The 25,541-nt window shown below is 46.2% G+C and overlaps 1 protein-coding gene across 3 annotated transcripts in view; it reads left to right on the forward strand.

The window, feature by feature from the left end:
• Positions 1 to 25,541, forward strand: part of SMCHD1 (structural maintenance of chromosomes flexible hinge domain containing 1) — a 636,391-nt gene that overhangs the window by 595,992 nt on the left and 14,858 nt on the right. For all 3 annotated transcript variants that reach the window (XM_073550884.1, XM_073550885.1, XM_073550886.1), the window contains one exon: positions 12,975 to 13,133. In XM_073550884.1, the coding sequence (XP_073406985.1) occupies positions 12,975 to 13,133 (159 nt within the window). The remainder of the gene's footprint in view (positions 1 to 12,974; positions 13,134 to 25,541) is intronic.

Here is a 25,541-nt window from a genome sequence, read left to right on the forward strand (position 1 = left end):
CCAGCGTTCGAATCTGTCAGGGAATGGTTGCTTTTGGTCCAGGAGGCCGTTTTGTGCACTTCATGAGTGTTAGGGGGTTTTATTTTCATGCTAGTTTGTTTTCATGATAGTGGGTATATCTATAGTAAGTAAGGCTCGCTAAGGCACACTTAAACCTTTATTATGTCTAGATTATATTCGTTGGGAAGGGTGTTGCTACGTATGGTTTCGCACTAGGGTGGTAGTTGGTTTGTCACGGGGGATCAGAACTATGCACGGCTGGTCCATGTGGCCAGCGTTCGAATCTGCGAGGGAATGGTTGCTCTGTGGTCCAGGAGGCCGTTTTGTGCACTTCATGAGTGTTGGGTGGTTTTTTATTTTCATGCTAGTTTGTTTTCATGATAGTAGGTATATCTATAGTAAGTAAGGCTCACTAAGGCACACTTAAACCTTTATTAATGTCTAGATTATATTGGTTGGGAAGGGTGTTGCTACGTATGGTTTCGGGTGCACTAGGGTGGTAGGGTGTTTGTCTGGGGGTTCGGAAAGATGCGCGGCTGGTCCATGTGGACAGCGTTCGAATCTGTGAAGGAATGGTTGCTTTGTGGTCCAGGAGGCTGTTTTGTGCACTTCATGAGTGTTGGGAGGTATTTTTTAATTTCATGCTAGTTTCCTTTTATGATAGTGGGTATATCTATAGGTGACGACATCATTTTATTTTGGTTGGTATAATTGTGCTTGCATTCTCTGGGTGTTTGTGTATGACTGGTAGTGATTCCATGGCGGTTTGTGAGTAATTCAGGTGGTGATACGGATATTGGTAGAGCGGTGGTGGATAGCCATATCCATGCCGGTTTTATGGTTTATTGTTATAGGCATGGGGTCTTTTGGCTGGAGGATTATCGCCGCGCCTAGTATTTGATAAGGGTTTGATGGTAGTTCACTGATGTGGTGAGCTGTTTTATCGCCGCGCCTAGTATTTGATAAGGGTTTGATGGTAGTTCACTGATGTGGTGAGCAGTTTTATCGCCGCGCCTAGTATTTGATAAGGGTTGGATGGCAGTTCACTGACGTGGTGAGCTGTTTGGGGAGTGCATCGGGCGGCTTAATCTTTCACGTTACAGTGGGGTGTGTGCTATTGCTGGTCAGAGGGGAGGGGGTCGGTGGTCGAGTTTTCATTACGGTGTTTTATTTATATGCCTCGGTCCGGGTTCGGTTCTCCAATAGGGGCTTTGAGTGTACTAAGGGTTTTCATGTTCACTAGGGGCATTATGCTTTGTTGCGGCAGACGTTCACGAGAGGTCGAGATGCTTGGTACGGCAGACCTTTTGGGAACCTGCCTTTCTGGCAGCAATGGATGACATTTCCCCTGGGGGGCTTGGAGTTGACCTTTTATCGGATTTGTTTTCCTGGTTAATTTCTGGGGGTACGTAGATATGGCGTGGAGCTGGGGTTTTATGGTTGGTCAATGTCTGGTTGTTGAGGTCCGTGGTTTGGTTTCTGTGTGGTAGTCGGGGATTATCTGGTATTAGGGATGGTGCAGTGCTTATTTTCTGTTCATGGTCAAACCTGGGACTACTATCTGGTATTAGGGAAGGTGGTGTGCTTATTTCTGTTCATGGTCCAACCCTTGACTACTTTGGGTTTCTTCATGCTCAGTGCGTAGTTGCGGTTATCATGTGTTTGGATAAGTCAACGTGTTTGATTCACCTGGGGCCCTATGTCTAAGTCAGGTTAGGTTAACGAGTACATCGTGTCAGGTCGGGGGTCGTTATTAGGTTCCCGTGTATATCGCGCTGCTGTTTTGGGGGTTGAGTTTGGTTATTGAATACGTGGGGCTATGATCCACTGGGGGCTTTTGCATGATCTGCAGTCATATGGCGTTCTTACGGTAATTTGCTGGTCGTGGCTGCCCAGGGGCAGTTTTAACAACTCTTGTACGTAAGGACTGGTGGGTTCTCACTGCGGTTCTTTAGGGTTGTCGATTGAGCTTTTGGCAGACTGTATCGGGTGATATTTGTTACAGCCGTTGATGGCAGCTACGTAGGAGTTTATTATACAGAGTGGATAGTTTTTCGTTACGATGGGCTAGGAGGTTTATTGTGGGTGCAGCTGGTCCTGCCTTGCCTTCTGGGTATACAGCTCTCCTTAGAGTCTTTTCTTTTTGGGTGCCCCCGGACGGGGGGCTAGGGTGAAGTGTTGCGCAAGGATGATGCAACATTTGAGTTGGGTAACCAAGCGTGTGCTTTACTGGTCTCGGGGGTCCTGGTTGGTGAACGGTTTGTTTATCCAGCGGGTGTTGTTCCATTTGTCGGGAATTCTGTATAGAGCATGAGGCAGGACATGTTGTTTCGATGGCCGTGTGAATGGTCTCCCGCGTGGGTGTAGCCCGTCCGGCAATACATGGCTATGTCATTCATTCCGTTATGCGCACTTGTCAGGACCGGCTGGTATTATGGGGACACGGTTGTGGTGCAGCGCTGCTGCGGGGGAGGTGTACTTTAGGTAGTGGGTGAGCAGGTTGCAACTATAACATTACTTTCATTAATGTCGGGCTGGTGGTACGCCGTGGCAGAGGAAGCTAGTGCGATGTGCATTGACTTTTAATGATTCTAAGGACCTGATAATCGTCTGGGGCTGTACTCCGTTTGGGGGTGCTTTTTGCGGTGCTTTAAGGCTGAGTGGTGGACAAGCATCGGGCACCGGTGAGTGCAATGTTTTGATGGATGGCCCGGGTTTATGGTGTCTGGGGTTTTCGGGAGACGTGATGTGTGTCTGAGTTTTCCTGGACTTCAGATGGTGTGGAGTCGCTTTTTTTTCTTTTGTGAGTAGTGTTGAATCCGCAGTTCAGCGGGGAATGGGTGCGGAGTACATCTCACTTTTGGTAAGAGGGTGGCAACAATAGTGTTGTGATTCTGGGTTCGAAGTGCACGGGTGATGCACACAATTAATTCGTTTCCAGGTCGTGGTGATTGCGGGGTGGATTGGTTTATGTTTTCTAGTTGGGTGGATATTTTAAGATAGATGCTATCACGCAGGGTTGACTGGACCAACAGCGTTTTGGTACTGCACGTGTGTGGTGGAGACTTGGTCGCTGGGGCGTCAAGGGGTTTGATCTGAGACATCGGGCCTGAATGCTGTGGTTCATTTCTTCCTGCCTGGGAGCCATGCTCGTGACTATATAGTGGGTTTTACTGGGCACGTTTTTCAAGAATCTGTCGGAGGTTGGGGAATCAGTGTAGGTTCTGTTGTTACGTCAATAATGGTTGGCTTTGATTATTATCAGGTGGAGTGCAATTTTCTGCCTGGGAGCCGTGCTCGTGTTGTTGTTCATAGGGGCTCCTGTTTGGAATGACTACATAGTGGGTTTTACTGGGCACATTTTCAAGAATCTATCGGAGGTTTGGGGAACCAATGTAGGTTCTTTTGTTCACGGCAATAATGGTTGGCTTTGATTAATTATTAGGTGAAGTGCAATTTTCGGAGGCGCCTGCAATGTTGCGGTCTCAACGAGGCAGAGGCGGCGGCTCAGGTTGGGGACTGGTTGCGCAGGCGGTGCATAGGATTGGACGATGCGGTTGGCTAGTTGCAGGTCTTGGGTGTGGCTGACATTGTTGTACTGGTTGTTTGGTGTAGGTTGGCATTGTGAGGTCTAATGGGGATCAGTTTTGATCGATTGGTCTTGGTACAGAAGCATTGGTTACTCGAGCCGCAGAGTCGGCTCGGGTTGGGTTTTTTTGTTTTTTTTTTGGTGGTGGTACTCGCACGTACAAGGTGTCATACGTGCTCGCGGTGGCGGAAAGGAGGGGGGTATTTGAAGTCGGTGGATTGCACAAAGAGCGGGGGGGTGAACCCAGTGCAGGAGCGGGTTACCCCTGGTGGTGCAATGGTATACTTGGTTAAGGTGGGTCCCAGCTGTGCTGGGTCACAGCGGGACATGTTAACGTGGGACCCTGCTGTGCTGGGTCACAGTGGGGCATGTTAACGTGGCTCCCTGCTGGGCTGGGTCCCAGCAGGACATTGGTTGGGCAACACTTGGCTGGGTGTCCTCGAGCCGGTGTGCTGCGGCTGAGGGCACGTGGTGGAGCTGGTGTTGCAATCATGTACAATGGACTCTTCATTTACCCCCCCCTCCTTTTGCTGCTGGTTATGTTTATGGAATATTTCTACGTTTATGGATAAAATGTTATTGCTTGTTTGGTGTTAATAAACGGGGCTGCTGTGGCCTTTTACATCCAATGTCACGCAGTCGTGTCTTATTTAAGTTAAGAAGGGGTAAGTGTGGGTTTTTGGGAGGGGTCATTACAGTGAAGCCGTCAGTCAGACTTTCCTAAGTCAAGTGTATCTATCCTAAATATGGCCATAGTGTTATGTGCCATCCTTTTTGTTTTGCTTGTTTTGCATTCCACTTATGTAACCAAGTTAGACAGCAAGAATAAGTACAACCCCAAAATAGTACAGTTTTAAGATATTATTTTAATATGTATAAGTAAAGTGCTATACTAGTGACAGCAATTTCACACCCCTCATATCCCTTTAAGGACACAATTTTCATTTTTTACCTGTGCTTTTTCAAATAACCATAACTTACATTTTTCTGCCTACCATATTTTCCAGCGTAGAAGACGACTGGGTGTATAAGACGACCCCCAACTTTTCCAGTTCAAATATAGAGTTTGGAATATACTCGCCATATTAGACTGTAATGTGCATGACAGCGCGGCAAACACCGCTTCTGTTCGGCGATGAAATCCCACCCGGCTTGTCAGAGCAGCGGTTCCCATGCTGTCAGAAGACAGCGAGAGCGCTCAGCTGTGATCAGAGGTATAAAGTTTACCTCCGGTCACTGGTGGTGTCAGCTGATGGGACTACTGATCTCATCATCGACACCAGCTACTGCTAATTACAGTGAGAGCAAGAGCGGTGGATAGGAGCATTCATCAGCAGCTGCTGCGCTGTAAATAAATAATTTAAAAAAAACGGCCTAGGTTCCTCTGTATTTTTGATAACCAGCCAGACAAAACTCACAGCTGGGGGCTGCAATAGAATACAGGGTTCACCACGTTTTTTTTAAATTATTTAAATAAATAAGTTAAAAAAAAATGGTGTGGGGTCCCCCACATTTTTGACAACTAACCTTGCTAAAGCAGACAACTGGGGGCTGGTATTCTCAGGCTGGTAAGGGGCCATAGATATTGCCCCCCCAGCCTAGAAATAGCAGTCCACAGCTACGCAGAAAAGGCACATCTATTAGATGCTCCAATACTGGCGCTTTACCCGGCTCTTCCCACTTGCCCTGTAACAGTGGCAAGTGTGGTTCATATATGTGGGGTTGATGTCACCTTTGTATTGTCAGGTGACATCAAGCCCACGGCTTAGTAATGGAGATGCATCTGTAAGACACCTGTGCATTACTAATCCTATAGTTGTAAGGTAAATTAAAACACAGCCAGAATAAAATCCTTTATTTGAAATAAGACTAAACACAGTTTTCCATTTTTATGTAAATGCCTAATTCCACCGAAGCCCTCGTTTTCCTGTAGTAAAACTAAAGTAAAAAAACAATAATATACCATACCTGTCCGTCTTTCTGTCCCACGTTGTAATTCATGTCTGAGGGATGAGCAGTTTTCAAACTGGACGGTGCCAAGATGCGACCATCCAGACTGACAACCACTGGTGACTGAGCAGCCTCAGAGACCGGTGGTGACGTCATCTAGGTTACCTCCTGTCAATGAGGCTCCGTTCCCAGCCGGGCTGAACTGCGGTCACCTCTGTGACATCACCGCCAACAACTCTCACGGTGCTAGTGGGGATCTCACCGAGGTCACTGCAGTTCAGCCCCACTGGGAACGTAGCCTCAGTGACGTCACCGCTAGTCACTGACACTGCATTCACAGCAGTTCAGTCACCAGTGGTTCTCAGCCTGGACTTTCACATCTTGGCACTTTCTAGGTTGAAAACTGTTTATCCCCCAGACATGGATTACGGCATGGAACAGAACGATGGACAGGTATGGTATATTGTTGTTTTTCTTATTTTTAGTTTATTACAGGCGAATGAGGGCTTCGGTGGAATTATGCGAGGTCGTAAGTATGGTTTAATTGAGATTATTAAATGAGTCTGTCATTTTTTCAGTTAAAGGATTTTTTCTGGGTGTTCGTGTTTTCTTACAATGTGATTATGGGGTTAGTAGTGGGGGTTTCTTAGTGACGCCTCTCCATTACTAACCTCAGGGCTTGATGTCACCTGACAATACAAAAGTGACATCAACCCCCCCCAACTCTCACCCCACTTGCTACTGCTACAGAGCAATTGGGAAGAGCTGGGCAGAGCACCAGAATTTGCGCATCTAATAGATGTGCCTTTTTTCGGCAGCTGCGGGTTGCTATTTTTAGGCTGGGGGGAGGGGGGCAATATCTATGGCCCCTTACCAGCCTGAGAATTCAAGCCCACAGTTGTCTGCTTTAGCAAGGTTGGTTGACAAAAATGGGGGGCGCCCGCGCCGTTTCTTTTAATTATTTATTTAAATAATTAAAAAATACGACATGGGGACCCCTCTATTCTTGATAGCCAACCTTGCTGAAGCTGACAGCTCAGGGTTGCAGCCCCCAGCTGTGAGTTTTGCCTGGCTGGTTATCAAAAACACAGGGGGACCCATGCAGGTTTTTTTTTTTTTTTTTTTTTTAATTATTTACTTACTGCACAGGAGCAGCTAATGAATACTCCTGTCAGTCGCTCCTGCTCTCATTGTTATTAGCGGCAGCAGTAGTCCCATCAGCTGACACCAGTGACCGAAGATAAACTGTATACCTTCGATCACAGCTGAGCGGTCGCTCTGTCTTCTGATAGTTTGGAAACCGCGGCTTTCTGACCGGCAGGGATGATTTCACCGCTGATCAGAAGCGATGTTTGCCGCGCTGTCATGCACTTGACAGCGAGACAAACACCCGGTGTTCGGGCAGCCGAGCCCGAACAGTACGGAACTTTACTGTTCGGGTTCGCCCACCTCTACTCCTGAGGACTGCAGTGAAGCAGCGCAGGCGCACTTGTGCAAGATCTGAGAGGCAGAGAAGGAGAGAATTGGATACAAGAGCTGGCCAGACCGGTGAAAGAGGCGTGTTTTTCTGGGCACGACACCACTTTTTTTTTTTACATACCCAGGCTTCCCGGACGCCTACACTTGCTTCACTTACACCTTCCCAGTGAGGCACAACCTCACCTCATCTTCGGGACCGTTCCCCCCAGCATATGTGGCGACCAAAGATTGCTCCGCACCCGTCCTATAAGATGACACCCGGCGAATAAGATGACCCCCGACTTTTGAGAAGATTTTCAGGGGTTAAAAAGTCGTTTCATACACCGGAGAATACGGGACTTAGATGTATGAGGGATTATTTTTTGTGACACAAGTTGTACATTTTGATGACATCCTTCATTTTATTTTAATGGCAGGTATGGTGAAAAATTAAATTCCTCCATTTTTATTTTTTTTGCTTTAAAAATTACTTGAGGATTTAATTCCACAGGTCAGTACAATTACAGTGATGCCAAACCTCCATTGTTTTACTATTTTACTGATGAACAAAGTTCTGAACTTTGTGTGAAAAAAAAATTGGGTTGTGCCGCCATTTTCCTAGACCCATAAGTACTAGAATCATAGAATCATAGAATCGTAGAGTTGGAAGGGACCTCCTGGGCCATCTGGTCCAACCCCCTGCTCAAAGCAGGATTCGCTAAATCATCCCAGTCAGATGTCTGTCCAGCCTCTGTTTGAAGACTTCCATTGAAGGAGAACTCACCACTTCTCGTGGCAGCCTGTTCCACTCATTGATCAATCTAACTGTCAAAAAGTTTTTTCTAATATCTAATCTGTGTCTCTTCCCATTCAGTTTCATCCCATTGCTTCTAGTCTTTCCTTGTGCAAATGAGAATAAAGTTGATCCTTCTACAATGTGACAGCCCTTTAGATATTTGTAGACAGCTATTAAGTCTCCTCTCAGTCTTCTCTTTTGCAAACTAAACATTCCCAAATCCTGCAACCTTTCCTCATAAGACAGGGTTTGCAGACCGGTCACCATTCTGGTCGCTCTTTTCTGAACTTGCTCCAGTTTGTTGATGTCTTTTTTAAAATGTGGTGCCCAAAACTGGACACAATATTCCAGATGAGGTCTGACTAAAGAGGAGTAGAGGGAAATAATGACTTCACGTGATCTAGACTGTATGCTTCTGTTAATACATCCTAGAATTGCATTTGCCTTTTTTGCTGCTGCATCACACTGTTGACTCATATTCAGTCTGTGATCTATTAGTATACCCAAGTCTTTTTCACATGTGCTGTCACTTAGCCCTATTCCTCCCATTCTATATATGCTTTTTTCATTTTTATTGCCCAGATGTAGTACTTTGCATTTCTCCCTGTTAAAAACCATTCTGTTAGTTGCTGCCCACTTCTCCAGTTTATTTAAATCTTTTTGAATCCTCTCTCTCTCTTCTCTAGTATTAGCTATCCCTCCTAGCTTTGTGTCATCAGCAAATTTAATCAGTTTACCCTCAATTCCTTCATCTAAATCGTTGATAAAGATGTTGAACAATACAGGGCCCAGGACAGAGCCCTGTGGTACCCCACTTGAGACATTCTTCCAACTGGATGTGCAGCCATTTACGACCACTCTTTGGGTCCGATCACTAAGCCAGTTATGAATCCACCTAACAGTTGCCTTGTCCATTCCATACTTAATCATTTTTTCAATAAGGATTGTATGAGAGACTTTGTCAAATGCTTTGCTGAAGTCAAGATATACTATATCTACAGCATTTCCTTGATCCACCCAATCAGTGATACCGTCATAGAAGGAAATTAAGTTAGTCTGACATGACTTATTAGTTAGAAACCCATGCTGACTCTGTTTAATCACTTCATTCTTATCCAGGTATTGACATACATGTTGTTTAATAATTTGTTCAAAGATCTTTCCTGGTATAGAAGTCAGACTCACCGGCCTATAGTTGCCTGGGTCCACCTTCTTCCCCTTTTTGAAGATAGGAACAACATTTGCTCTTCTCCAGTCTTCTGGCACTTCTCCTGTTCTCCAAGAATTTTCAAAGATTATGGAGAGGGGTTCAAAAATTTCTTCTGCTATCTCCTTCAGTACTCTGGGGTGTAATTCATCTGGACCTGGAGACTTGAATTCATTTAGGTTAGCTAAGTGTTTCCTCACTATCTTTCTGTTTATATATATCCTGGATTCTTCTATTCCCTTAATAGGACAGTGAATAACAGTTGATGTTGCATTACCTTTCTGAGAGAAAACAGATGCAAAATAGGAATTTAAAAGTTCAGCCTTCTCAACATCCTGTCTTACCATTTCATCATTTTCATCCTGTAAAAATCCTATAGCATCTTTGACTTTTCTTTTACTTTTGACATATCCCCAAAATCCTTTATTATTGCTTTTGACATCTCTTGCAAGCCTCAGTTCATTTTCAGCTTTAGATAATCTGATTTGTGACCTGCAGGTTCTGCAGACAGCATTATATTCTTCTTTAGATATGCCTCCCTCTTTCCATTTTATAAACATTTTTTTCTTCCTTTTTAGCATGTGCTTAAGTTCTGTGTTCATCCATCCTGGTTTCCTTAAATGCTTCCTATTCTTCCCTCTTTTCGGAATTGTTAACAACTGTGCTTTGAGAACTTCATTTTTCAAGATTTCCCATCCTTCCTGGACATTTTTGTCTTTAAGGATATCCAGCCATTGGATCCCTCCAATTCTCTTTCTGAATCCCTTAAAATCTGCCTTTCTGAAATCTAACCTTGACGTCTGAGTCTTCACAGGTCTTCCACCTCTAGTAATCCAAAATTCTAAAATAGCATGGTCGCTAACTCCTAGGGTCCCAGCCACTTTTACCTCCTCAACCATTTCCTCCCTGTTTATAAGGATTAGATCCAAGGTAGCAGTTCCCCTTGTTTTCTCCCTTACCTTTTGGAAGATAAAGTTGTCAGCAAGAGAGGATAAGAATTTCCTTGACCTGTTAGTTTTGCCTGAGAGAGATTCCCAACAAATGTCTGGATAGTTGAAATCTCCCATGACAACTATGTCATATTTTTTGGAGAACTTGGCCATCTGATGCATAAAGAGTTCATCTATATCTTCGGCTTGCACAGGCGGCCTGTAGTAAATGCCTACAATGGTGTCCTTTCCATTGTTCTGTCCTTGTATTCTTACCCAAACAGTTTCCACAGAACTCCCAGTCTCTGAAGCTTCAATCTCTGTGCAGATATACGCGTTTCGAACATACAATGCGACACCCCCTCCTCGTTTATCAAGTCTGTTTCTTGCAAATAAGTTGTATCCTTCTAGTCTTGTATTCCAATCATGTGTATTGTCCCACCAAGTTTCAGTGATTCCAATTACATCATATTTCTGTTCCTGTGTTAGTAGTTCCAATTCTCCTTGTTTGTTGCCCATGCTTTGTGCATTAGTATAGAAACATTTTAGTTTGTGATTGGTTTCTCTTTCTCCAATATTTTTATTAATTAGATTCTTTCGTCTTTGTTCTTCCTTTCCACTTCTAATAGCAGAGTTCTCAATAGCATTTGTCAGGTGTATGGCTTTTTCTGGTCTTTTGCTTCCCTTCCCATGTTGTTCTAGTTTAAAGCTCTCCTTACAAGTGTAGCAAGGCGACTTCCAAATACATGCTTTCCAGTCTTCGTAAGGTGCACCCCATCTCTAGCAAGTAGTCCATCGTATAAGTAGTTCACTCCGTGATCCAGAAATCCAAATCGTTGCTGACGGCACCATCGACGTAGCCAGTTGTTCACCTGCAGAATCTTATTCCACCTCTTTGTTCCATGGCCATCCACTGGGAGGATGGAAGAGAAGACCACCTGCGCTCCCAGTTCTTTCACTTTATTTATTTATTTATTTATTTATTTATTTATTTTATTTATTTTATTTATTTATTTTATTTATTTATTTTTTTTAAATTCGTTTATTAAACCATAAGCAGTTTTACAATACACACATTTAGTATAAGACACTAAGCTTGATACAAATTATATACATGTTCAGACAGTATGAAAACATGAGGCATAATATGTGCATCAATTGTGTGTAAATAAAGCAAGCATAATATCAATTGAATCACAATAGTGTTGTGTTATTATATCGGTAATAAAACCTGCCTGACTTCTAAACCCTACCTACATCTACCAAAACAAACTATCCCGCAGCCTACTTCTATATAATGAGCAGTTTACTGTGCGAAATCTCCGCTTTGCAAAGTAAGGTGAGAGGAGTTCCACTTCTCCCAAATCTTTTTGAATTTACCCGGGCATCCTCTATTCTGATACAGTGTACGTTCATATGCGATAATCGAATTTACCATTGTGATCCAGGACCCAAGAGAAGGGGGTGAATTCCCCATCCACCGTAATGCAAGTATCTTCCGTGCCATGAACAGCGTCTCCCGTAGAAAAATCCCAACATAATGACCCCATGCCTCCTCATCCCACACTCCAAACAGACAAATCAGTGGCTCAAGGGGAACTGGGGTTTGTACTAAAGATGTTAATAATGACATCACCTCCCTCCAGTATTGCGCAACAACAGGATAGCTCCAGATCATATGAATAAAATCTGCATCTATTGAATGACAACTCAAACATTCCGATGACTGGTATCGGCCCATACTAATTTATTTTTTGTCATTGGAGATGTATGATGGCATTTTTTTTTTTGTGGTGAGCTGGTCATTTATTTCATACTATTTTGTGTAACATAATATGCTAGTTCATCAAGACTGCCACAGGACAAGCTTGAACTTTTCAAAGCTTTTCTGCCATAAAAGCTTTGATTAATTGGCGCCTATGTTTTGATTGATTTTTATTGCATTGAACCTGCTATTGTTTGATTGCTTGGACTATGTACTGCAGTTATACAGGTTTGGCGTAAATAGTACAAGTCAGTGTCTCCAATGGTGCTCAGCTTATGGCTAAACCGTTCGTCAGGCTTGATGCAATTGCTTGAACGCCGTGATTGACAGCTGCTTTTTAAGAGGTTAATAGCAGTGATCGGCAGCAGTACTGAAGGCTGCTGTTAAAGATGCCAGATTTGTAATAAAGCCGATATCTGTCCTGTGTGGAGCAGTCACTGCTTCTAAGCCCTGACAGGCTCCATGATGTAATAGTTTACCATGGATTGCTTAGGCCTGTTTCACACTTCCGTTTTTTCAAATCCGTCAAAAACCGTTGGTTTCCGTAAAAAAACGGATCCGCCATTTTTTTGCAGGATCCGTTTTTTTTGTCCCATAGACTTCCATTAGTGGTTACCGCGGATCCGTCAAAAAAACGGATCCGTTTTTTTAAAAACGGATCCGTTTGCATCAGTTTCCGTCAAAAAAACGGAAACGGATCCGTTTGGCGGACACAAAAACGGAAGTGTGAAACAGGCCTTAGGGTTTAGACATGATGAGCCTGGAGTATAAAGGTATTAAAATATATGTAGGATTGGCTGTATAAATGAGTTTTGCCATTTGATATTGAGATGAGTATGTTATGAGTCCAGCTGCATACTCCCTTCAATGTCCAATAATAGAGCCATTTTGAGATGAATTAAGTAAGGTTTTAGATAATTTAATAATGTGTGCAATTTGTACTGTGAAATCTAGTGATCAGTCTGCTTTAAAGGGGTATCCTCAAGTTAGATATAGTTTGGCATAGGAGATAACTTCCAATTGCTGAGCGTGTCCGACTGCTCTAACCCCCACTAATTACAATAACTGTGGGCCTGAAAGCTCAGTGTGAAAGATGCAGAGGTTGATCATGGGCACCTCTGCTCCTTTCATTCTTATGGTAGTTCTGAAGACCAGCCGAGCATGGATAGGGGATAGCTTTCTAACTTGAGAATACCCCAATGAGAATACAACGAGTAAATTCTATGTTTGGTGGAGTAATTTTTTCTATATATTCATTCTGTTTTGTCTTTTGTCTAAAGATCTCTTACAGCAGTATCGTGAAGCAGTAAAAAGGTCCCAGACAGTGAGTGAAGAGCTTACGAAGCAGATTCAAAGCTTGAACTCGCCTGATATGCAGCAGAAAAACATGGAGTTTGAGCAACAAGAAAGGGCTCTAAAGGAAATTGAGAAAAAACTTGGTACGTGCCCTGCAGTTAACCCAGTAAAAAGATTTGTTCATTTGTGTAGCTATCGGGGTACACACTGTACATGAGATAAATGTGATCAGATAATTGCTTACAGTAAAATGTGGACAATTGGGGCTTCTAGGCATCTCAAATGTAAGAAGGAGCAAATAATATATTAAATAAAAGTATCTCTTTAAATAGAATCTGTCAGCAGGTTTTGCTACCTCACCGAAAGCAGCCTGATGTAGACAAAGAGGAGCCAAACCCAATGATGTATCACTTAGATTACTGGGTGCAGCCATTTTGACACAATCAGAGTTCTTAGATTTGCATTGAATCAGCTGAGAAAGCTGACCCCACCCACACCAGGATTTGTATATACAATGTACATAGACAGTGAGCTGCCTATCACAGGAGGGGGCGCATCAACCCAGGAGGCATGCACTGCGTCACAGAAATGATAAGCTCCTGGTGCTAAAACAAGCATTGTAATCTTCTGAATAAAGCATGTTCTGCCTTCTTCCATGTATGACGCTGTGTAGATTCCAGCATACGGCTTACCCTTTCATCCACTCCCAGAAACAAGACTGTATGGGTTCTTAACTCTATAATTATTGGGAGAATATGGACAACAATAAGGATGATAACAGATGGTATAGTAGAACACAGTAGTAGATGATATTAGGAGTTGTTTTACAAATTTGTAGGTCATATCAGAGATTGTTGAGCACAATGTGGATGATTCAGGTAAAAACTACAAGAGACAGATAATACAGCATGTCAGTACTGGTAGGCAGTATACAATACACAAGTACTGGCACGTAATAGCAATGCAGGGTATTATCACAACAGTAGCAATGATAAAGGATGCTGTTGTCATGCATTATATAAGAGCTGGACAATATAACATACACAGCAGCAAAGGAGAAAGATAACTAACACACGAATGGCTGCCAGCTTTACACTCACTGAACAGAGGATGCATAACTATAGGATGCCTATAACAAACATGCAGTGAAATAACATCACAGGAGCTGAGCATGCAATGCCAACATCATAGGGGGCTGCATTATGGCTGCTAACAGAGATGCATAACTAATAATTGCATTATCCTTACCGAAATCCGCTTGTTATAAACAATGGTGTGCAAAAAGCTGAGCTGAGCAGGTGTGAGCTACTCCGGAGACTTGATGGAAAAATCGTTACATGTTGTTGACCAGGCAGAAAGAAGGGGCCGTTCTGAACAATTAACGATTTGGAGAACAGAAAATTCCAAACACATGAATAAAAGGAGAAGGGCAACTTATGACACCTACTGGCGATAGCTGGAACAGCACTTAAAAATATCTAGCTGCACAGAATGGGCAGAAGACTCCCAACTTGGCGTTAACAGATGCCACTATTTGGCTCTTTTGGGGATAATAACAGTACAAGTTCAGTAACAGGCCTGAGGAACACTTTGTTCTCCCCAAGTTTGCTCATTTTGACCTCTACCTTGCGCAATTTCCCGTCCTTGCTGGGAAGTGGCTTGGTGACTAGGCCGAGTGGCCACTCATTACGATGTGACTGAGTGTCTCTGACAAGTACCACATCGCCTGGTTGGATGTTTGGGCGGTCTTTGTGCCACTTTGTCCTGTTTTGTAGAGTGGAGAGATATTGTTTCTTCCATCTGTCCCAGAAGACATTGGACATGCTTTGCACTTGCCTCCACTAGCGTCTGAAGAGATCTTTATCATTGAATTCTCCGAGTGGAGCTCTCGGGACACAGGTTTTCTGCGTGAGTAGCATTGCTGGAGTAAGAACTGTCGGGTCTTAGGAATCGCTGGAGAGGGCTGACTGTGGCCTGCCGTTCATGATAGCCGACACCTCGGCCAAGAATGTGTCACGGGGGCTTAGTTCAACTAAGGCTGAAATACCCGGGCCCTGTGGTGTCCCTTTTACTAGGGGAAACCCTGTCTGACCCTCAACCCAGGGTTTTTGCTGAAGGTGCAAATGCCTGAGCCTCCGACCTTTCCTTATCTCCTGCTCAGCCCTAAGCTTAACCCTCCACCCTCCACCCAGTGAGGAGACACACCACCAAAGCCCCAAACAATAAAGACAGACAGGGAGAACTTAAACTGCACTGCGCCGCACACACACAGGAATAAACAGTAATGTGAACAGGGCACAACTAAACACAAATATGGGAAGGAGAAAGGATAACGACGGATCATACGACACCAGATACGAATCTCTCTCTGCAACACCTCCACTCCAGACCGGAACCACTTGGTATGAAACACAAGCTATAATCGGCGACGCCCATATGCCAGTATGACTATTTAAAGACCGTGGGCGTGACTAACCTTCCAACCTGGTCTCCAGCAGGATTAACCCCCGAGAGCCTGAAGATCAAACCGGCGCCACTGAGGCTATAGTGGCTGGAGGTGGAACTACCTCTGCCTGCCGGATGCTGTGGTGTGAACAGCGTCCGACATGACAGTACCCCGTCTTCTACGAGGGACCCCAGGGCCCTCAAGACTCATAGGACCTGGCTTGTCCGGATGACGACGGTGAAAAGAACTGACCAGCCGATCCGCATGTATGTCTGAGGCTGGAACCCAAGACCTCTCCTCTGGACCATACCCCCGCCAGTGCACCAAATACTGAAGAGTACGGCGTACTACTCGAGAGTCCACTACCTTGGCGACCTCGAACTCTAACTCGCCATCCACCATGACTGGAGGTGGCATCGGCGTCGTGTCCACCAAGCCTACCACCTTTTTCAATAAAGCCCTGTGGAAAACGTTATGTATTCTGTACACCGCAGGAAGTTCCAACCAATAAGCCACTGGGTTAATGATGGCAGAAATCCTAAAAGGCCCAATAAACCTTGGACCCAGTTTTAAAGATGGGATTTTGAGTTTTATGTTCTTCGTAGCTAACCACACCCATTCACCCACACACAGGTCCGGACCTGGCACGCGTCTACTGTCAGCCACCCGTTTGTACCTGGCACTCATGCTCAACAAACGCTGTTTCACCCGCCTCCAGACTGATGACAATTGGGCTCCTAGCTGATCCTCCTCCGGGACACCCCCGGAGTCACCCTGACGTAAGGTACAAAACTGAGGATGTTGACCGTACACACAAAAGAATGGAGACTCTCCTGATGACTCTTGGCGGTGATTATTTAATGCGAATTCGGCCAGAGGAAGGAAAGTAGACCACTCCTCCTGGTTGTCGGACACAAAGCATCGTAAATACTGTTCTAGATTTTGGTTCATGCGCTCAGTTTGTCCATTAGACTGTGGATGAAACGCCGATGAATGTGACAACTTGATCCCCAACCTTGAGCAAAAAGCTTTCCAAAACCTCGCCACAAATTGCGTACCCCTATCAGATACTATGTCAGACGGTACTCCATGGAGTCTGACCACCTCCTTCACAAATACCTGAGCCAACGTCTTAGCATTGGGCAAAGAGGACAACGCCACAAAATGCGCCATCTTTGAAAAACGGTCAACCACCACCAGGATGACCGTGTTCCCTGCCGAGGCTGGCAAGTCAGTGATAAAATCCATGGAGATTTCTGTCCATGGCCTATTGGGTACCCCCAGAGGCTGTAGCGTGCCAGCAGGACGGGTTCGGGGTGACTTAGCCCTAGCGCACGTGATGCAAGCTGCCACGTACGAGACCACGTCCTGCCGGATTTTGGGCCACCAGAAACGACGCGATACCAGCTCTAAGGTGCCCTTCACCCCTGGGTGACCAGCCAGTACCGAATCGTGGTGTTCCTTCAGCACCTTAGGCCGAAGATGCAGGGGTACAAATGATTTGTTGGCGGGAAGTCCTGGTGGTACCTCCTCTTGGGCCTCGGCAATCTCCGCCTCTACCTCAGTCGTGAGAGCCGAGACCACTACCCCTTTCTGGAGGATGGGTACCGGCTCTTCCCGCGGTTCTCCCCCCGGAAAACACCTAGACAAAGCATCCGCCTTGGTGTTTTTAGCCCCGGGACGGTACGTCACAAGAAAATTGAAACGAGTAAAAAACAATGCCCAGCGAGCCTGCCTAGGAGACAGACGCTTGGCCGACTCCAGGTAGAGCAGATTCTTATGGTCGGTGATAACTGTGACCTGGTGAGCCGCCCCCTCCAAGAAGTGTCGCCATTCCTCAAAAGCCAGTTTGATGGCCAACAACTCCCTGTTGCCGATATCATAATTCCGTTCGGCCGGCGACAGCTTCTTGGAGAAGTAGGCGCATGGATGCATCTCGCTCAAGGACGAGCCTTGAGACAGTACTGCCCCCACTCCCACCTCCGACGCATCAACCTCTACCACAAAAGGTTTAGACACGTCTGGTTGCACCAGAATGGGGGCTGAAGCAAAACTATTCTTCAGACGCTCAAATGCACGTATAGCCACCTCAGGCCAGTTCGCCAGATCGGCACCCTTTTTTGTCATGTCCGTGAGCGGTTTGGCGACAGTCGAAAAGTGTTTTATAAATTTCCTATAATAATTCGCAAACCCAAGGAACCGCTGGAGTGCTTTCAGACTCTCCGGCCTCTCCCATTGCAACACCGCTTGCACCTTAGCGGTGTCCATTTTAAAACCGGCTGCGGACACAATATATCCCAAAAAGGGCAACTCCTGGACAAAAAATAAACATTTTTCCAGCTTAGCATAGAGCTGGTTCTCCCGGAGCAACTGTAACACCAGCCTAACATGCTTCAAATGAGTGTCCCGATCGCTAGAATAAATGAGGATATCATCCAGGTATACAATCACAAATCTCCCCAGGACATGAGCAAATACATCATTAATAAAATGTTGGAAAACGGCAGGCGCGGTGGTCAACCCAAACGGCATAACCAGACTCTCAAAATGACCCTCAGGAGTGTTAAACGCCGTCTTCCACTCATCCCCCTGACGGACCCTTATGAGGTTATACGCCCCCCTGAGGTCCAGCTTGGAAAACCATTTCGCCCCCGCTACCTGGTTGAACAAATCCGGGATCAACGGCATTGGGTAGGGATCACGGATCGTAATCTGGTTTAACTCTCGGAAATCCAGACACGGGCGTAACCCCCCATCTTTCTTCTTAATGAAGAAAAACCCCGCGGCTACAGGCGAGGACGAAGGCCGGATGTGACCTTTGCTCAGACTCTCCGCGATGTAGTCTTTCAGAGCTTGTCTCTCAGGACCAGAAATATTAAACATCCTGGCCTTAGGTAATTTGGCCCCGGGTTTTAACCTAATAGCACAGTCATAGGCTCTATGTGGAGGCAGTTCTGAGCAACCCTTCTCAGAGAAAACATCCGCGAAATCCTGCAAAGCCTCCGGCAGGCTGGGCGTCACGGCGGACACACATGTGGCCAAGCAATTGTCTTGGCAGAAACCACTCCATTGTACTATGTCCTGAGTTTTCCAATCAATTACCGGGTTGTGCCTGGACAGCCATGGAAAACCTAGGACCATTTGAGCTGGGAGATTACGGAGGACCCTACATGTAACCGACTCAGAATGTAGGACCCCAATGTGGAGTCTCACCTCTGCCACAAACTCCGTAATCTCCCCTTGAGGGAGGGGAACAGCATTAATGGTCACCACCTGTATGGGGTGAGGAAGTTTTTCGATCTTAAACCCGGCGGTGTGTGCAAACTCCTCATCTATGAGATTGGTGGCGGAACCGCTATCCACAAACACTGATATTGGTAGCTCTCTGCCGGCGATAATAACCTTGGCAGGGAGCATACATTGAGATACCATCATGGAGGATATGCATACGCTCAGTTGGGTCTCCTCCATACCCTCTGAGCTTAACAGTTTTCCGCCGGTGTGACCCTCTTAGGTAGTACCGGGCAAACGTTAACATAATGACCTCCTTTACCACAGTAGAAACATGCTCCGGGTTTCCGGAGCGCGAGGCTGAACCTGTGCCACGCCGGCAATCTGCATAGGTTCAGGGGACTCATCTACTTCAACCACACCTGCACCTCTGTTTTCCCCCAGAGGTAGCGTCTCCTGTGCCCCCTGACGAAAACGGCGATCAATACGTATAACCAAACTCATGGCAGACTCCAATGATGCCGGAGTCTCATACATCAGGAGGGCTTGTTTCACCCTCCCTGATACCCCATGAATAAACTGGCTCCGCAGTGCTGGGTCATTCCACTGTGTGTCTACTGCCCAGCGGCGAAATTCCAAACAATAGTCCTCTGCCAAGCGCTCCCCCTGGCGGAGGGCGCGGATTTTAGATTCTGCTAAAGCCAGTCGGTCAGGGTCATCGTAAATGAGCCCGAGGGCAGAAAAAACATTATCGACCGAATGAAATGTAGCAGAGTCAGCTGGTAAGGAAAATGCCCATGCTTGGGGGTCACCACTCAGTAATGACAACACCAGCCCTACCCGCTGGGCCTCATTACCTGAGGAGATTGGCCGCATGCGGAAGTATAATTTGCAGGCCTCCCGAAATACGACAAATTTGCTGCGATCGCCTGAAAATCGTTCTGGCAGCGGAAACTTCGGCTCTGCACCGATACCTGCAGATGCCGTTTGCACCCTTGCTACTACCAGGCCCTGCTGCTGAACTGCCCCTTTCAACTCGGAGACCTGTATGGACAGCGCCGCCAACTGGCGGGTTATGGAATCTGATGGATCCATGGACTCCTGAAAAAATGTGGGCCGATTATAATGTCACGGGGGCTTAGTTCAACTAAGGCTGAAATACCCGGGGCCCCTGTGGTGTCCCTTTTACTAGGGGAAACCCTGTCTGACCCTCAACCCAGGGTTTTTGCTGAAGGTGCAAATGCCTGAGCCTCCGACCTTTCCTTATCTCCTGCTCAGCCCTAAGCTTAACCCTCCACCCTCCACCCAGTGAGGAGACACACCACCAAAGCCCCAAACAATAAAGACAGACAGGGAGAACTTAAACTGCACTGCGCCGCACACACACAGGAATAAACAGTAATGTGAACAGGGCACAACTAAACACAAATATGGGAAGGAGAAAGGATAACGACGGATCATACGACACCAGATACGAATCTCTCTCTGCAACACCTCCACTCCAGACCGGAACCACTTGGTATGAAACACAAGCTATAATCGGCGACGCCCATATGCCAGTATGACTATTTAAAGACCGTGGGCGTGACTAACCTTCCAACCTGGTCTCCAGCAGGATTAACCCCCGAGAGCCTGAAGATCAAACCGGCGCCACTGAGGCTATAGTGGCTGGAGGTGGAACTACCTCTGCCTGCCGGATGCTGTGGTGTGAACAGCGTCCGACATGACAGAATGTAGTTTAAACTCTCAAGTATGAGTCTGGTGTTCGTTTGCAAGAAGATAGTTTAGTATCTTGCGTGCTATGCCTATCATTCTCTCCCAGGCACCTCCCATGTGCGAAGAGTGTGGCGGATGGAAAGTTCAGGTGCATCCTTGCCCGCCTAGGTACCTTTCAACATTAGCGATGTCCAAATTGGAAGGGATTTGGAGTTCTCTTGCCGCTCCAATGAAATTTGTACCTCTATCAGAGCGAATATGCTTCACAGGGCCACTGATTGCGGTGAAGCGATGAAACGCATTTATGCAACTTGAAGTGTCCATAGACTTGATTACTTCGATATGAACCGCTCTGATAGACAGACAAGTGAATAGAACTGCCCAACACTTTTCTTCAGTATTGGCTTTCCTAGTGTGTTGAGTAGACAAGGACCAAGGACCGAATACGTCTAGTCCAACATTGGTGAAGGGGGGGTTCGGTACTGAGTCTGTCAGATGGAAGATTGGCCATCTTCAGATTTTGGAACGAGCCACGGAGTTTGCGACATGTAACACAGTTGAAGATGAGTTTGCTAACGCTTATCTTTGCACCGACTATCCATAGACCAGCCGCCCGCAGATTCCCTTCACTAAACAAACGGCCTTGGTGTCTCACCAAGTCATGATGATGCTGAATGAGCAGGGTTGTGATGTGATGACGTCCAGGGATTATTACCGGGTGTTTCTCTGAAACTTCTACCTCGGCTTCTTGATGATGGCCACCTACTCTCAGCAGCCCGTCTTGGTCAACATTTGGATCGAGCTTCTTTAGCACGCTGTCTCCAGGAATAGATTGTCTTTTGTTGAGGTTGTCTTTGACTATTTGTGTATCCATGATGTCCAGGAACATCCTATCTTCTATGGACATCGCTACCTTGTCATCCTCCTTTGTCCTGTGGAAGACTGTACATCCTCTGTGGTCTTGTTCACCTTCACAGGCGTGGCCTTTGTTGATGGGTGTTGAGAAAGAGCAAGGTAGTGGAGTGCTATTTGGCAATTCCTTTACCAGCAGACTATTGTGACATGGCCGGAAGAGAGATGGAGGTCCATTTTCTAGTGTGCTGGTACACCAGCGGTGGATGCCGTGTTGACACAGGTCCTGCTGCCACCCACCAATGACAGACATTTGAAACTACAGCCAGCTGCTGTTCTTACAGCACGAAATTGGGGTTTTCTATGAGTCACAGGATTTAACAATCCCACAAGTAATCCCCTTTGGGACAATTCCCTTCAGGCATAGCCATAGGATGTTTATGCCAACTTCTGGTTGGTGCAACCTTTGGAGCTTTTCAAAGTCACAGATCTAATAATCCTGCATATGATCTCGTTTGGAATATTTCTCTACTACCCCTTCTCTTTGAAATCTACAGGTTTATATACCAGTTCTTACATGGTGGATGGTATCACCTCCAATAGCACCTAATTTACTATTGGTCATACAATATAATGTCCAGAAAATTATAGAGATAGGAGCAGTCTTGTTTACTGATGAAGGCTAGTTGATACAGCCGAAATGTCTATATTTGTGACTGCAAATAAAAATTCTTCATCTTTGCAACGAGTTGAGTGCCAAAATTTTTTTGATTATCCTTCTAGACAGATGTCTCCTATGATGACCCATCCAAGGTCGAGCCTCTGTGCATACGGAGCGTTCCTGGAGCCGTTTATACATTCTCTAGTCTTGTGGACTCGTAGTATATCTCTTCCCAGGAGTAGAGCTATTGGGGTTCCTGGATCCATCTCAGGTATCAGGTGAGCTATACGCTCCAGATGGGGGTGATGTGTCGCCACCTCCCATGAAGGTATTTCTGACCTGTTGTCAGGAATCTGGTTGCACTCCAGGATGGTCCGTAACGATAGGCAGGTCTAGCCATCTATGGACTCCACTTTATATCCGGTTGCTTTTCTACCCGCCGTCTCAACGGTACCTGAACACATCCTCAGGGTGTAGGGAGAACCAGGGCCTACAATGCTGAAGTTGTCAAAGAAGATGGACCTGGCTAGAGACCTGTTACTTTGGTCATCTAGGATTGCATATATCTTGAAGGCTTTGTCCTTGCGGCCTGCAGGATAGACTCGGACAAGGCAGATTTTTGAACAGGACCTTCCTCCTGTGAGTCCCTTACAGATCTCCGTACATTGAGAGCTGACCACAGGGGTGTCTTCGTCAGTGTCCTTCTGCTTCTCATCGTGCTCCTCTACTTGCGACAACACTCGTGGAGGTGATCCAGGGTGCAAGACTGTATTGTGATCCATGCTGCTGCATTCTGCATATTTCACGCTAGCTTCACAGTTCCTGGCGAAGTGAGAGGTTGCGGCACAACATTTGAAGCAGATGTTTTTCTCCTTGAAGAAACCTTTGCAATCCTCCAAAGTCTTCTCCTTGAAGGCGCTCTGCATATTAGTAGAAGATGTGGTTTCTTGTGTAGAGGACAATATTTACTGACATCCTGAGGCTTGCTCTCGTCTGGAGGGGTTTATTCACCTTGTGAGGAGGGCCTGTGGAATCAGTGTTAGTTTTGTGGACTGCCACGGGTGTTCTACTGGATTTGGCACTAGGGGCAGTGGAATATGACAGAGAAAAGTCAAAACTAGGATGATTTCTAATCCTATATTTTTTGGTGACAAAATCAACAAATACAGTGAAATGAGGGAATGATACATTATGATTTTGCTTATACTGTGAACCACTTGTAATCCACTTTTCTTGTAGGTTGTGAGGAAGTTTCTCTACTATTTGATTGACACCCTTAGCGGTGTCCAAGAATGCCAATCCGGGCAAGTCTCCTTCCTGCTGGGCAACCTGCAATTCATTCAATAAATCTCTCAGTTCTCTAAGCTTTAGATAACCTTTAGGGTCCTATCTTAGGAAAATCATCAATTCTTTTATATAAAGCATTCTCTATGACTTCTACTGTCCCATAGCATTCATCAAGTCTTTCTCACACTTTATGTAGGGCTGTGCGAGGATGCTTTACATTAATGTCTCTCAGTCTTTTAGCATGCTCGACTGGCTCACTTCCGAGCCACTTTACCAGGAGATCCAACTCCTCACTACAAGAAAGGTCCAGACCATGAATGGCGTTCCAGAACGAGGTTCGCCATGACCGATAGTTCTCAGGTTTATCAGTGAACTTTACAAATCCCTTTGTAACCAGTTCTCGGCGGGAAAGGAAATTTGCAAGGTCCATGGTGGCTCCGTCAGTGCTGGCACGAGCCAGTGTGTAATAGTCATGTCTAGTGTGTGGTGCATCACCATACCTGTAAGATGCTTCTGACTCCGGATAGTCTGTTTGGTACCTTGTCGGTGAAGAAGGTGTTTCTTTAAGGCGGGATAGGAGCTGTACCTTCTTCTCAGTGGAACGGTGGCTGTGGTCGACATCTCTGTGCTGGACATCTCCTCACCTATGGTAGTGAAGTTCGGGTTGGATCGCTGGTAATCGGCATGGGCTGGTCGATATGATGCTTCAGGGCTGTCATCTATGCTGTAATGTTGACAAACGTATTCTGCGACGCACTGCACTGGATCTTGCTGCTCTAGATCTGGTCCGAGAATGTTGCTGCGTCTCATAATCAGGATCTTTCATAGCTTCCAAATACTCTGTTTTAGCTATTGCAGCTGCTGTCTCTTTGTCTGCCACAAGTCTTTCTAGCTCTGCTTGCAAGCGTGCAGTTTCCGCTTCTCTCTCTGCCTGCAAACGTATGGTTTTGGCTTGCAGGCGTGCAGTTTCCGCCTCTCTCTGCCTGCAAACTTGCGGTTTCGACTTGCAGACGTACAGTTTCCGCCTCTCTCTCTGCTTGCAGACGTGCAGCTTCCGTCTCTCTCACGGCCTGAAAATGGGCGGTTTTGGCACCTTTATCTGCTTGTCTCCGCTTTAGATGCATCCTCGCCATCCATCTCACCTCTTACTCTAATCTGTTTCTCAACATACAATCCTCTATCTCCAAGCACAGACAGCCCCCTCATGCCCTCTCCTGCTCCCACCTGCTAACACTCTCTGCTCCTCCTCACTGCTGGTGATATCTCTCCAAATCCTGGCCTTCCTCACCATATTCCCACAGTCATTTCTACCTCTCATCCACGCCCAATCGCAACTTTCTCTAACCACTCCAACCTTATACACATGCGCCCGGCCCCAGCTTCCCCAGTCCCACTAACAGGAGCTCTGTGGAACGCTCGCTCAGTCTTCAATAAACTTTCCTTCATCCATGATCTTTTTATTACTAACAAACTTTCCTTCCTTGCCATCACCGAAACATGGCTTCACTCCCTCTGACACAGCCTCTTCTGCTGCGCTCTTGTATGGTGGATTCCACCTTTCACACACCCCCCACCCCAGCAGCAAGCATGGTGGAGGAGTTGGTTTTCTCCTGTCAGATAACTGCTCCTTCACCCCAATCCCACTGCCACCCTCTGTTACCTTCCCCTCCTTTGAGGTGTACTCTGTGCGCATCTACTCCCCCTCCAACCTCCAATTAGCTGTCATATACCGCCCTCCAGGTCCAGCCACCACCTCCTTTGACCACTTCACCACCTGGCTACTTCATTTCCTTTCAACTGATTTCACCACTATCATCTTGGGCGACTTCAACATCCCCATTGACACTTCCTTCTCAGCTGCCACTAAGCTTCTATCTCTCACTTCCTCCTTCGGCCGCACTCAATGGTCTTCTCCAGCCACTCATAAAGATGGCCACACACTAGACCTCATCTTCACCCGCCTCTGCTCCCTATCTAGTCTCCCTAACTCACCTCTTCCTCTCTCTGACCACAACCTACTTACATTCTCTTCCCTCTCCTCCTCAGGTCCACAATCCCCACCTCAAAAACTTGTACACCCTCGCAGAAATCTTCAACACCTCGATCTACACTCACTGTCTGAATCCCTCCTCCCTCTTACTGACATAAGTTCCCTATGCAATGCGGATGCCGCTCTATATAACACCACAATAGCTGTAGCTTTGGAATCAGTTGCCCCTCTCCCACATACCAAAGCTCGCAAAATCAACAGACAGCCCTGGCACACCAGTCTGACCAAAGAACTGAGGCGGGCTTCCAGGGCTGCTGAGCGGAGATGGAAAAGATCCCACTCCAATGAGGACTTCATCGCACTCAAAC

Source organism: Dendrobates tinctorius, unplaced genomic scaffold, assembly GCF_039654945.1.
Source record: "Dendrobates tinctorius isolate UK_male_01 unplaced genomic scaffold, ASM3965494v1 ptg000171l, whole genome shotgun sequence".
NCBI lineage: Eukaryota > Metazoa > Chordata > Amphibia > Anura > Dendrobatidae > Dendrobates > Dendrobates tinctorius.